This window comes from Eubalaena glacialis, chromosome 6 (assembly GCF_028564815.1).
Source record: "Eubalaena glacialis isolate mEubGla1 chromosome 6, mEubGla1.1.hap2.+ XY, whole genome shotgun sequence".
Classification (NCBI taxonomy): Eukaryota; Metazoa; Chordata; class Mammalia; order Artiodactyla; family Balaenidae; genus Eubalaena; species Eubalaena glacialis.
The window spans coordinates 11,798,508-11,811,718 of NC_083721.1; the positions used below are offsets into that span (position 1 = coordinate 11,798,508).

At 42.9% G+C, this 13,211-nt stretch overlaps 1 protein-coding gene across 1 annotated transcript in view; it reads right to left on the reverse strand.

The window, feature by feature from the left end:
• Positions 1–1,923: 1,923 nt before the first annotated feature.
• IFNAR1 (interferon alpha and beta receptor subunit 1) overlaps positions 1,924–13,211 on the reverse strand; it is a 28,091-nt gene continuing 16,803 nt past the window's right edge. Inside the window, exons 7-11 of the mRNA XM_061193985.1 lie at positions 12,335–12,534; positions 12,069–12,226; positions 9,450–9,600; positions 8,834–8,979; positions 1,924–7,567 (exon numbers count right to left, since the gene is read on the reverse strand). Coding sequence (XP_061049968.1) covers positions 7,328–7,567; positions 8,834–8,979; positions 9,450–9,600; positions 12,069–12,226; positions 12,335–12,534 — 895 coding nt within the window. The 3' untranslated portion in view covers positions 1,924–7,327. The remainder of the gene's footprint in view (positions 7,568–8,833; positions 8,980–9,449; positions 9,601–12,068; positions 12,227–12,334; positions 12,535–13,211) is intronic.

Below are 13,211 nucleotides of genomic sequence, written 5' to 3' on the forward strand. Positions count from 1 at the left end.
TTCTTAACCACTGCGCCACCAGGGAAGTCCTTAAATTTGTGTTCTTTTCAGCCACTGTTTGTGGTAATTTGTTAAGAGTAGCAACGGAAAACTAATACTGATATTTATCATAGGGATTAGACCCTCGGCAGTTATGCTGTCAGGAAGGAAAGCTGAACGTGAACTGACCAGCTGCTGTCCCACACCAGCAAGGCAAGCAAGTGAGTCAGCAACCATGTGCCCAGCTGCCCAATGCCATGATGGATGCTTGCCTCTGTCTTAAACATCTTCGGCAAATTGCTTCCCAGGGGGCTGCTAACCTGCAACAATACAGAGAAGGAAATTCTGGGAAATGTAGCTTCTGCATAGCTATTTTGACGCAGTAAAATGCCACCCACTCTTTTGACGTTTGGATGGTGATGGGGACTAAGGCACTGCCGGGCATGTAAGAAATAGCATTAATCCCAGTAAAATGAATTGCTACCCCTCCAGGTGGAAGTGGTCAGATGCTTGGAGCGTGGGTGGATGAAGGCTATTACTGTGTAGGATTCAGCATCCATCTAGGCTGATGTGGGGTTGAACGACCAGCCTTGGTGACAGGTAACCCAGGCTGTTGGGCCCGTGCATAGCTTCCTTCATGGCTGCTCTAGTCCTGTGCACACTGTGCAAACACCATGGGGGCTGAAGATGGAGACTGGTTGACCTCTATAGGGTGAGTGGGCCTCTCCACCCAGTGGCCCGGGGCTCCCCCATGGTGGAAGCTCTCTGGTGAGCACTGGTAATAGACACCCAGACGTGCCCCTTCCCCAGACCTCTTTGTCCATGATTTTCTAATTTCTTTTATTCCAGGCCATTTGGTGGATTCGTGAGTAAAAGTAAAGGCATGTAATTTATTCGATCATTTAAAAACTTGTATTAAGCTCCACCCTGTACCAGGTGTGATGCTGAGCGCTGGGATCATTGTAGTGACCAAGAGTGTCACTGCCCCTGCCTCCAAGGAGCTGGCAGTCTAATAGGGGAAAGGTCATTATACGAGTTCTTTCTAGGGTGATGCAGAAGTACGGAGTGCTGAGGGGCCTTAACAGGAGGACATAGACTAGTCAGAGAGTAACAGTTCAAGGAACAAGAGTAAGGCCGGGAAGGTCGGGCTGGAAAAAGGAGCCACATTAGGCGAGGAAAGGGCTTAACCTAAGAGCAATGGGAAAGCATCTGCTAGGTCCCAAATATTGTCTTTAAAGGGCCACTCTCTCCTGTGAGGAGAATGACTTGGAGAAGGACAAGAGAGGAGCAGGACAGGTTAGGAGGTGGTGTGTGGTGACCAGATGGTGGCGTAGACTAGGGCAGGGGCGATGGACACAGAAGCGGAAGGATTCAAGAGCAATTGAGAAGGTGGAATGAATGGGACTTGGGGAAGGATTGGATAAGGAGTGAGGAGGAAGGAAGGGTCAAGGACACCTTGTGGTTTCTAGTCTGAGCAAAAGGATGGATCCATTTCCTGAGCTGGCACAGAGTGCAGTGGAGGGGAGCCTGGAGGTTTTCTTCATCTACGTTTACTGATTTCTTAGGAAGAGGTCAGTACATGGAGGTGCTGAAAAGAGTAGAGTAAAAGGCTCTCCCTGCCCTGAAGGAAGGCAGCCTAGTGGGCAAGAAAGAAAGGCAGACCAATACATGGAAGGCAGTAATTCAGCTGGCAAAATTTCTTTTTTTTTGCCACGCTGTGTGGCATGTGGGATCTTAGTTCCCTGACCAGAGATCGAACCTGTGCCCCTTACATTGGTAGGGTGGGGTCTTTTTTTTTTTTTTAACATCTTTATTGAAGTATAATTGCTTTACAATGGTGTGTCAGTTTCTGCTTCATAACAAAATGAATCAGCTATACATATGCATATATCCCCATAGCCCCTCCCTCTTGCATCTCCCTCCCACCCTCCCTATCCCACCCCTCTAGGCGGTCAGAAAGCACCGAGCTGATCTCCCTGTGCTATGCGGCTGCTTCCCACTAGCTATTTTACGTTTGGTAGTGTGTATATGTCCATGCCACTCTCTCACTTCGTCCCAGCTTAGGTAGGGTGGAGTCTTAACCACTGGACCACCAGGGAAGCTCTATTCTGGCTTTTTGACCAACTAATCCTACTCTTGGAGAGTGATCTGAAAGAAATAACTCTAAATGAAACAGTGAATCCATTTCAATTCAACAGATCCCTTTTCTGAGCAACTACTCACGTATGTTGGGCACCATTTGGCCTGAGGAATCGAAGACAAATGAATATAGCCCTTCACCTCAAGTTGCTCACAGTCTGGCAGGAAAGACAAGCATGCAAGTAACTGTGATATGAAAGAACATGTGAACAGAGCCAGCTGAGAAGCGAGGGGAAGTTGGTAGCTGGCCAGATTCTTCAGAAGGTCCCCACCCCACGGAGCTGCCTCCCTCATAGCCTTCTCCTTGGGATGGAATTAGATTGGCATTCATTTTTCTGGCTTGCAATGCTTGCAATGTTGACTCTCTTAAACATTATTTATTTAGGCTGCATTTGGTCTTCGTTGCTGCGTGCTGACTTTCTCTGGTTGCAGCTAGTGGGGGCTACTCTTTGTTGCGGTGCCTGGGCTTCTCATTGCAGTGGCTTCTCTTGTTGTGCAGCACGGGCTCTAGGCACGTGGGCTTCACTAGTTGTGGCGCATGGGCTCAGTAGTTGTGGCTTGTGGGCTCTAGAGCGCAGGCTCAGTAGTAGCGCACAGGCTTAGTTGCTCCGTGGCATGTGGGATCTTCCCGGACCAGGGCTCAAACCCGTGTCCCCTGCATTGGCAGGCGGATTCTTAACCACCTGGGCCACCAGGGAAACCCAATCATCATTTTTTTTTTTTCCCAGCCTTGCTGTTCGGCTTGCGGGATCTTGGTTCTCCGACCAGGCTTCGAACCCTGGCCACTGCAGTGAAAGAGCCAAGTCCTAACCACTGGACCGCCAGGGAATTCTCCATCTCTCTCTTTTTTTTAAAAATTAATTAATTAATTAATTTTTGGCTGTGTTGGGTCTTCGTTTCTGTGCGAGGGCTTTCTCTAGTTGTGGCAAGCGGGGGCCACTCTTCATCGCGGTGTGTGGGCCTTTCACTATCGCGGCCTCTCTTGTTGCACGGCACAGGCTCTAGAGCGCAGGCTCAGTAATTGTGGCTCACGGGCTTAGTTGCTCCGCGGCATGTGGGATCTTCCCAGACCAGGGCTCGAACCCGTGTCCCCTGCATTGGCAGGCAGATTCTCAACCACTGCGCCACCAGGGTAGCCCTTCTATCTCTTTTTAAAAGTTAAATTCCAGGGTATTAAAGCCTTATAAAATCCGGGAACAGACAATAGTACACAAAAGGCACTCTGCTATCTGTTATGCAGTTAAGGACTAATTCCAGTCTTTTGGAAAAAATGGACCATCTTTCTACTGGAGAGATAGGAAAATGTTTTTCTTCTTCTTCAGTCATTCCCTTTCCCCTCAGCTCCTTCTCTCTGATGGATCCAGGAACTTTGGGGACGGAGGACCAGGAGTGGCCAGAGTCACTGTGAGGAGAAATGTTTAAACCTGCTCCTGAGAGAATTTTTCCATTTCTTCCCTCTTCCCAAGACCTTTCTCTAAGCCAGCATATCGGCTCTGCCCACTTTCTCTTTTCTTGGTCTGCATCAATTACTACTTCTTCACCCAGAAGATATCTTCTGCTAGAACATGAGTTCTAGTGGGGACAGAAGGTGGGAAGGGAAGGTATATCCTTTGCATGAAAGACGTATCAAATTCTCTCTTCTTGCCTTTTTTTCACTCAGGTGAAAAAACTGGATGTTACTGGTATTTGTCATTACTGTTAAGTAACAGGGAGTTTCCCAGGCATCAGAGATGAATTTACTAATATTTACTTCCCTGTACAGTTTGAAAAAAAATTCGCGGAAGCTTACTAAAAACACACGAAGAGTTCCCAGCCTGAATGTCAGTGGCGTTTAACTTCAGATTCAAACGTGTCTAGAAGGTAGATCAATTTACACGTGGGACTAGGCAGTCTCCTTAAAGAGCTTATCCTGAGAAGAAATGTTGGTAAAAGCAAGCAATGTAGTTTGACGGAGCGGAGTCTGCACCGCACTGCAGACTCACTGGGTCAAGGCTGTGCTCCGGCCAACTCTAAAGTTGAGGCTGTGAAAAAGCAAAGGGCAAGCAAGAGAGCTCCCTGTCCAGGAGCTCCGTGGGGCGGTGACGGCAGTGGGGCCCCTTCAGGATAACAACGCCGGGCACGCGCACACCGGGTACAGGCACCAGCCCCCTCGGTTGTGAATACCTCATGAAGACAGCAGTTGCCACTCCTGTGATGCATGTTTAATCAGTTCAAGCAGAACCACCATAAAGCCCAAGACTTTTGGCCTCAGTGCTTATTACAGAAAACTGTTTAACAAACTGCTTAAAAAACAGCAATGGGGGTTAAGACAAAGTACAAATGAAATAAGATACAAAGCTCACTGCATAGAAACACTGGAAACATGGTTGTGTCCTTCCACAACTCAACAAGACACCCAAACAGTGTCAGAAACACCCATTTGGTTCAAATTTTAGATTTCAATCATTTGACAATTATTTCCTGCGCACTTTTTACGTGTGAGGCACCGCACTGTGGTAGGTGCTGGGGATACAGTAATTAAGTCAAAGTAAATTCCTGCTCTCACAGAGCTTCCGGTCCCCTGGGGGGCAGACAGACACCACGAAACAAACATGTCAGGTAGTCAAAGGGTTACGGGGGGAGCGGGCAGGTAGGAAAAGTTTCTGTACACTCTCCAAATTCTTAGGAGCAATCAGAGGCTGCTTTGAAGGTCACAGCTTGGGGAAAAGATACAAACTCTAAATTATATTTTTGAAATAACTTTTTTATAGGTTGCAAATTTCTGGTCAGACTCTTTAGTTCATAGTTCTCAAGCAGCATTTATACTTTTCTAACTAGAAGCTATGCTAAGTCTTTATGGCTGTACTACTGGAGTATGGCCCACATCATGCATGTGCACGTGTAGGTATAAGTATGTATGTATGTTTACAGACGCATGTCACCACTTACGTATATGTTAATCTATATTACGTATTAATACATTATTTCTGGCTGTAATGATACAAACCTTTTACGTAAATGCGTAGGTTATATCTAGTTTCTCCAAGCACTATCAATATTGTAGTTCTGAGGCAGTTTATTGGTGCTCCCAAGTATATGGTATTTCCAAGTAAACTATTCTTCAGAAAAAATACTTGTCACTTTACAAGGAAGCACATCCTGATTAAGCTACATGTGGGCCACAGTGAAGAATGGGATGCAATTGCATTTTTAGGTCAGAAGACAAGGCAAAATCGAGGGTTTTTTGTTCGCTGCTGCTCAGATGCTTGTTCGCTGAAAACCACAGGGGGTCCTAAACCCCAAAGACACACAGACTCCCACATCCAGGGACCTGGCGACTTCTGTGGTGTCTTTTCATCCTAATGCCCGAGTTTTCCCTCTTCCACATCCCACGAAGGCGCTGTTTCCTTTTGGGATGTGCATTCTGAAGCAGCCTTCTTCCTGTGGTAAATCCCGGGCCCGCGTGCTGACCAGGCCTGTCGCACTGACACAGCGTGGAGGCCCGGGCTGACAGGGTCCTGGCACGTTCCTCACTTCCTCGCTACAGAGGCAAATTCCCACTGACAGGGCCTTTACAAGCGAAGGGCCAACCCAGATCTGCTTTGAACCAAAGGCCTCCGGTCAGCAGGATCAAAGGTGGGTGTGGGTCCCTGTAGGGATTCCGCAGCAGAGAACTGCTTCGGCGGGGATCCCCGGCCCATACTGTACGCTCCCCTAGGAGCTGGACCGAGGTCCAGGGAAGCACACGGTGTGCTCTGCAGAGGACGTGCTGAGCATCACAGCCCTTCCCAGGGCAGCTGCTTTCAACCTCTTCTTCCACCCAGAAGACCGCAGCGGACCACTGTGTAAATAAGACTGGCCTGCCGTGATGCTCTGGGTAGCTCCATCTCCCTTCCCTTTCACTGGTCCTTCCGCAGCGACTGAAGCTGAGAACCCGGCCTCAGAGGCCACCAGAATTCCTACACTTCCCTCCTCCGCAGGCTCTCCATGAATAATCCCAAATAGCGAATCATTTAAAAATAAGCTACAGATGCCTTTGAAAGGCATTACATATTTTAAAAATTAGGTTTTTCTTCCCAGGTACATTTCCTCCCACACCTTGATACTAAATAAGCTGCATTTTCCTGAGCGCATGTAGGCTGAGCAGAAGGGGTGCCTAATACTTCCGGACGGCGTAAAGAAGCTGGCCTGGCGTTAGAAAGGATACAGACAAGCCGCAAAAACAAGCCACCCGCAGGATGTTAGTAATCAACAGCTGATTACACGCATTATCCTTATTTTTCGCTAAAGCCACCTGCTTCTTTCCTACGGAATTACTCTACTTCTTACTCTGTCTCTTCTCTCAGTACCATTTTTTGGTCCCAAGACTTCTTACATCCACTGTGACTAATGTCACATACTCCCATATCTTAAAAGAGAATAGTAAGTTATCTACTCAGATAGTTTCCCATTTCTCTGTAATTTTAGTGATTATGCACTGTCATCAGAGGCTATTGTTCCAATGTGCTGAATCAGGAAGACTTCATGGACATATAGCAAAAGATTGTCTGGTTTTAGTCCTAAACCGCAGAAGGGACAGGTGACTGTGATGTAGAAGCCAATGTAATTGGTAAAACGGATAGAATTCCCCTGAAAAAACTGTAAGGACCATACCGTGTTTCTGGCATCTGCAGCTGTTTCCCAGAGTAAGCGACTTTTTCAGAAAACCAAGTGATGGTGGTATTCAGGCTTTTCTAAAGACATTTCCAAAGGGGCCTACTTTCGTGTCCAAAGAAAAGACCAAATGTTCTAAATACATCCTGAAAAATAATGGACTGTAATACTGGGACGGAGAAGGGACAGATGGTACATGCAGCGGCAGTGGCAGCACAGCGACGGTAGCAGCTGATGCGAACACAAGCGCCGCCCTTACCACACGACGGCACGGTGGGGCTTTAGGGGATCATCAGGAAGACAGAGGGCATCTTCTGGATTTAACTCCTCTCATCCAGGGCGGTCCAATGACAGGTCTTTCAAGACCTTACACATGGAAAAGAATGTAGAAAACTCTTCTCCAAATTCCTTTCAAATAGTTAAGTGCTTGCCTGTGTTTTTAGGACCTATGATCTGAAGATGATCTTTCTTCCCCCACAAGCAAATATTCTCTTGATAGTTACTGAGAGGACCAAGGAGCCCAGGCTCCCACTGCAACTCCCGCAAGACTCCCTAATATTTTAGAGTTCATTCTTGGTCACACAGTTTCCTGTTGCAGAAGTTCTTCACTTATTTTACTTCCACTGTTTTCGTCTTCATTAGAATAGTTTCCTGAATCTTGACTAGTTTGGGAATTGTACTTTTTGTGATCTTCATCAATTGGATTAGTCTCTTCTATTACAGTAAAAGTGTTTGCATTTTCAATTATAGAACATCTTTCCGTTCGTTCCTCAGAAGTGGAAAGGAGTAGATTCCTTACTGGCTGTTCAGAGAAATACTAATTCAAAAGGGAAAGAACAGAAACAGATTATTTAAAATAACAAAAATTAGTTTTCTAGTTCTAATAAGCTGTGGTTTCTTAAGTTATCTAGAAACCCTATCTTTTGACATGCATATTAAAAAGCAAGCTAAGAGCATATCGATTGCACTATAATGTTTAGAATAAAACCATCACTAGTGAGGTCACGTACGTGTTAGTATTGTTTTTGGGAATTATATGAAGAGTCCCTAAGAAAGGTCCACTGTGCTATCAGGGGTGGGGAGTGAAGAGTGTGGGTGAGGAAGGAAAGGGACAGCACTGGGATTTGGGACGTTTTATTTGGACATAATAATAGAAATTTTGGTATCTAATCCACAAATACCCAGAAAAAGCACAGGGAGAAATTAATTTTTCCCTGTCCCACTAAGAATAAAGAGCTATTGTAACTTGCTAGTTTTAAGTTCTTTAAATAACAGCTCTGAAGAGAAGAGTATATAGAAATGATATTAAAAAACTCAGGCATAAAAGAGTAAAACAGTTCGTATTTACAGAACGTTTGTACAGTGTTAGGCCTTTCTGGTTTATCGCCTTCGCTCCTCACAAGTCTGCAGGATGGTACAATTGGCTCTGTTTTACAGTCTACGGGCACTTGCTCAAGTACCCTTAAGAGAGCGGGCACTTGCTCAAGTACCCTTGAGAGAGCTGCTCAAGTTCACAGAGCCAGTAAGTGCAAATACACTACAGGCCATCAACAATTCACCTTCAGGTCTCTAGCTCCAAAGCCTGGGGAACCTGAAACAGGGCAGGTAGCGCGGGAGCTGCTCCAGGTGAACACACCACCCCCAGGGTGGTGTCCACACTCTGGTCTTCACCACTCAGTGCTTTCACTAACTATGCCAACCAAAAACACCGAGGTGCTGTGAAAGGAAACTCATGTTCTGCTACTTCGTTTTCTGTGATTTCATCCACAGAGATCAGTTTTTGCACTGATGATAATGTTTTAATCTTTTTGTGAATATAGACTTTCAATGGTAAAACAAGTGCCACAGTAACCAAACTGCCAGAAAAATATGAGATTAAGGACACACCTTACTATTCCATGTTATATTCTATTAAATGACTGTTTCTAAAGTTAATCTTCTGAAACTCTGAAGAAAAAAACCCAAATCAGTCTGTATTATTTTCTGAATATCAAGAAAACATTTATATTCTGTTGAAATCAAATATATTTCCCATTCATTTTAAGAAAAATCCAGTTAGCTGTTGAAAAGAAAAGTAACATACCTCATCTACAGTGGAAGGAGGTTTACTTGATGGAAAGAACACATAATTGATACATCTCAAGAGGACTTTCACAACGTAAATGACAACAATGATAGAAAATAATGCAGTGAAAATTCCAGCTATAAGCCAGGTTTTGGAAGTATTTCCTAAAAACAAATAAATGGTGTTTAGCATCAATATAGGTTTTGACACACATACATTAAGACTGCTGACAGTCTGTGTGAAACAAATACAGCCATGTGAAAGGAAATATACATTCTATTAAATAATACCAACAATAACATAAAAAAATTCACAACTGAACTAATTAAGGGATTTCCACATAATAATAATATTAAGGATTATATAAAAAATTAAAATAGTCTCATTAAATTCTGAGTAATAATAAAAGGAAATTAATTATGCAGATATCCATGAAATATAAAGCATGCAAAAACCACTGAACTAAGTTGAGTATTAAAAATATTTTCTAAAACTGGAAGGCTCAGCGTGAAGTACTCACACAGTTCATGAAGAAAATATTCTCTATATTTTTGTGGTAAAGAGGAAATATTTTACAATTTTCAATTAAGTCTTGTTACATTAAAAAAGAAAAGATACAATAAAAGATTCTGACCTGGTTTTGTTTTCTCACACACAGTATCACTAAAAACACTGCTTTTATTCCACTTGTCATTCTCAGTGAGTGCTCTGGCTTTCACGCAGTATACAGTCAGCGGTTTCAAGTTAGGAAAGGTAAAATCAGTTCTTTTCTCTACAACTTTTCTCTATAAAAAATAAGTAAATCATTGATAAAATTTAGAACCCCAAGAAATCATATAGGGAATATCTATTTTCTGAATTCCTTAAATAGTCAAGCTAAGACTGGCCTCTCCCAAACACTTAGTTGGTATATGTTTGAGAAATATAAATTTCTTTTGGGCAACACATTATAACCAAACTCAAAAGTTAAACATGGCTGCTGCCAAAAAAAGAATACAATATGTTCCTAAGATGACTCTACCTTGTAAGTACACGCTGATTTGGTTTAATCACCATCGTGTTATCTCTGTTTAGTGGCAGAACAATTAAGTGCAGAGGTTCTGGCCTCAAACTGCCTGTATCAAGATATCACTCACAGCTACATGGCCTTAGGCAAGTTATTTAATTTCCCTGGGCCCTACTCCCAGATCTGTAAAGTGAGGACAATTATTACTCCTATTTGTATTAGTCAGCTATTGCCACAATAATGTTGTATAACAAAACATTACAAGGCCGACAAAATAATGTTGTGCAATGCTGTGTAACAAAACAGCCTGTGGCTCAAAAGATATTTGTTTTTCTTACTCGTGAGTGTCCCAAAGTGCTGGGGGAACGCTCACTGAGGCCGTGGATCAGGTTTAGGTCTGCTCCACGGTCTCCCATCCGCCTGGGCCCAGAGACCACGTGGAGCTTGCTTTCCTCTTGACAAATGGGAGAAGCATGCATGCGCACTTAAGGTCTCTGCTCACACCACATCCACTCCCATTCCACTGTTTACAGCCTAGTATCAGTGAGGCAGTAACAAATATTCCATCCCAAGTATTTGCTGAATAGTAATTTAATCAATCAAACTGTCTGGCAGGGTTGAAGAGTGATTGAGACAATTCATGTAAAATACTTAGCCCGGTACCTGATACATAATGAGTATTCAATAAATTTGAGTTGTTATTACGACTGTAATTATTGATGTGTTACCCAGCATAGGATGGCAAAAAAAAAAAAAAAAAAAGTTATTGAATCTACTATTTGTCAAGCAATGTGGTATGTATTTTCATGTATTTTACCTCATTTTAAACCTTATAAACATCCCTTCAAAAAAATTAAGTTACAATGTAATATGTATAAAATGGATAACTAATGAGAACCTGCTGTATAGCACAGGGAACTCCACTTCGCTGTACAGTGGAAACTAACACAACAGTGTAAAACAACTATGCCCCAATTAAAACAAACAAAAAATTAAGTTACTATGACCACCACCACTTTAGAGGAGAGGAAACAAAGCTTCAGGAGTTAACCACCTTGCCTAAGGTTACACAATATGGTGGCTTGAGACACAAATTTAGATCTTTCTGATCTAGGGATGACTGAGAACTAACCATAGTGCTCAACAGGGCTAAATTCTGCTATGGTTACAGAGTGTTCAGATAGTTAAAATGAAAGCAGCCAAGTCGCTGGAATTTTCTTAGATTTTCAACAGAAAATGCAGTTACAGAATTTACCAACTTATTTGCACAAGATTTTTAAAGGTTGATTCCTTGATTGTAATTCCACAGGGAAAAGTGATCTAGGAATAATGTGGATTATCTGATGTATATTAGCTTTGTCAGTGGTTTTTGAATTTTAGGGTTTAAACGAGTGTTTCTCAACCCTTTTGTCATGACTACCCCCCTAAGGAGCCTTTTTAGACCATTTTTTCCTAATCCCTCCCCCTTTACAAAGTTGAATAAGATTTTGTTGGGCGAAGTTGAACACTCGAGGCAGGTTTTCCTCCTGGAGGGTCACGAACCACTGTAACAGGTAAGATTCTTTTGCGCCCTAAAAACCAATTTTTGCCCTCTTGGAGGTGCCCCACCCCCCAGGGGATATTTGGCAATATCTGGAGGTATTTTGGGTTGTCAGGACTGGGAGGGAGCGCTACAGGCACCTAGTGGGTAGAGGCCAACGGTATTGCTAGCCATCCTATAATGCACAAGGCAGCTCCCACAACAAAGAATCAGCCAACCCAAATGTCAATAGTGTTGAGAAACCCTGGTTCATGAATACCTGAGAATCCTGTTAAAAATACAAATTCCTGAGTTCTACCCCCAGAGATTCTGACTGAGTAGGAATAAACTCAGGATCTGAATTTTAAAAACTAACTGCGGGGGGGTGGGGGGTGGGGGGAATTCCCTGGCGGTCTAGTGGTTAGGACTCCATGCTTCCACTGCAGGGGGCACGGGTTCCATCCCTGGTCGGGGAACTAAGACCCTACATGCCACGTGACGTGGCCAAAAACACAATAACAACAACAAGAACTAACTGGGGCCCAGATGCAGGTGATCGTAACTCTTACTGTGTAAAACATGGGAAATGCTCATTTCTTCCTATTGTAAATATCTGAGTTAATCACATAAAGTTTAAAAATTTCCCTAGAATTTTAACTTCAAGCTTTGTTTACCCAAACCACAGTTATAACTCTAAATTATAAACCTATACTACATAGTCTTTTTACCTCAGCATTTGAAGTGTTTTCCCGAAAAATAACTTCATAAATTAGAGGGTAAAGCTGGTTCACAGACTTGTTTTCAGACTCTTTTGGAGCACCGATAGAGACGTGCAGTGAGTCATCATTAACGGATTTCATGCTAATGACTGGAGGAAATATTATAGCTAGAAAAAATGTGTAAAGACACAAAGTTCAAATTAGACTAAAAAACAATTTTAAGAGTTCTCAACAACTTGGAGAATTACAATGTAAAGTAAAAACTATTGGCTTACTTTTCATTTGAGTATTAAATATTTTCTCTTCAGACCAAAAAGATGTGTTATTTCCATTAGATGCTTGGACACGGATACGGTGAATTCCTTCTGGGAAAACATTTTGAGGAATCACACAGTGGGTAGTTTTGACATCTTCACAGTTTGGTATTTGTTTCCATTTGTCTGAATGACTCCCAGGAATCCTTTTTAAAAACTCACTTTTAAGACAAAAAAATGTTTTTTATTCTCAACACATTAATTTAGTAAACATTTACTGAATACCTATAATACACTAGACACTCTGTTAGGGGCTAAGGTTACAGAGGTAAACGGTCCTCACCCTCAGGAAACTCACAGGACGGTGGAAGAGACATGTTCACAAAAGAAAACCAAAGATCTTGCTCCAGAGTGTGATAAGGTAGTGGTGTGCTAGAGCTGGCTCGTACCGGTGCACAAAAACAACTGCTGAATTTTCAGGAATGCTGCCAGCTAGTTGTTAAATACAGCCATTATTAAAAGTTAAGTTACATAAACTTACAAATAAATAAATTGTATTAAAAACAAAGGTAATAAATACTCAAAACTCATCTTGTCCTAATTATTTTCCTACATTTTATTATCTATGCTCAAGGCTATTTACGTCTATCGTGTCTATACGGCAGAAACGCTACATGACGGAGGGCTTACTGTGCATCTTCCCAAATGCATGTTCAGTGACATGCTGTTGGGAGCTTGACAGTGGCCATAATAGGAGTAGTTATATTATAAAAACTGGCAAATGCTACAGATAAGGCTTTTCCCTTCTGGAAAGCCAGCTGCTGAACGTACCAGCACACCTGTGGGCAAGTGTTGTATCAGAGACACACACCAGTGTCCTAAGAGCAAGTCTGCACAG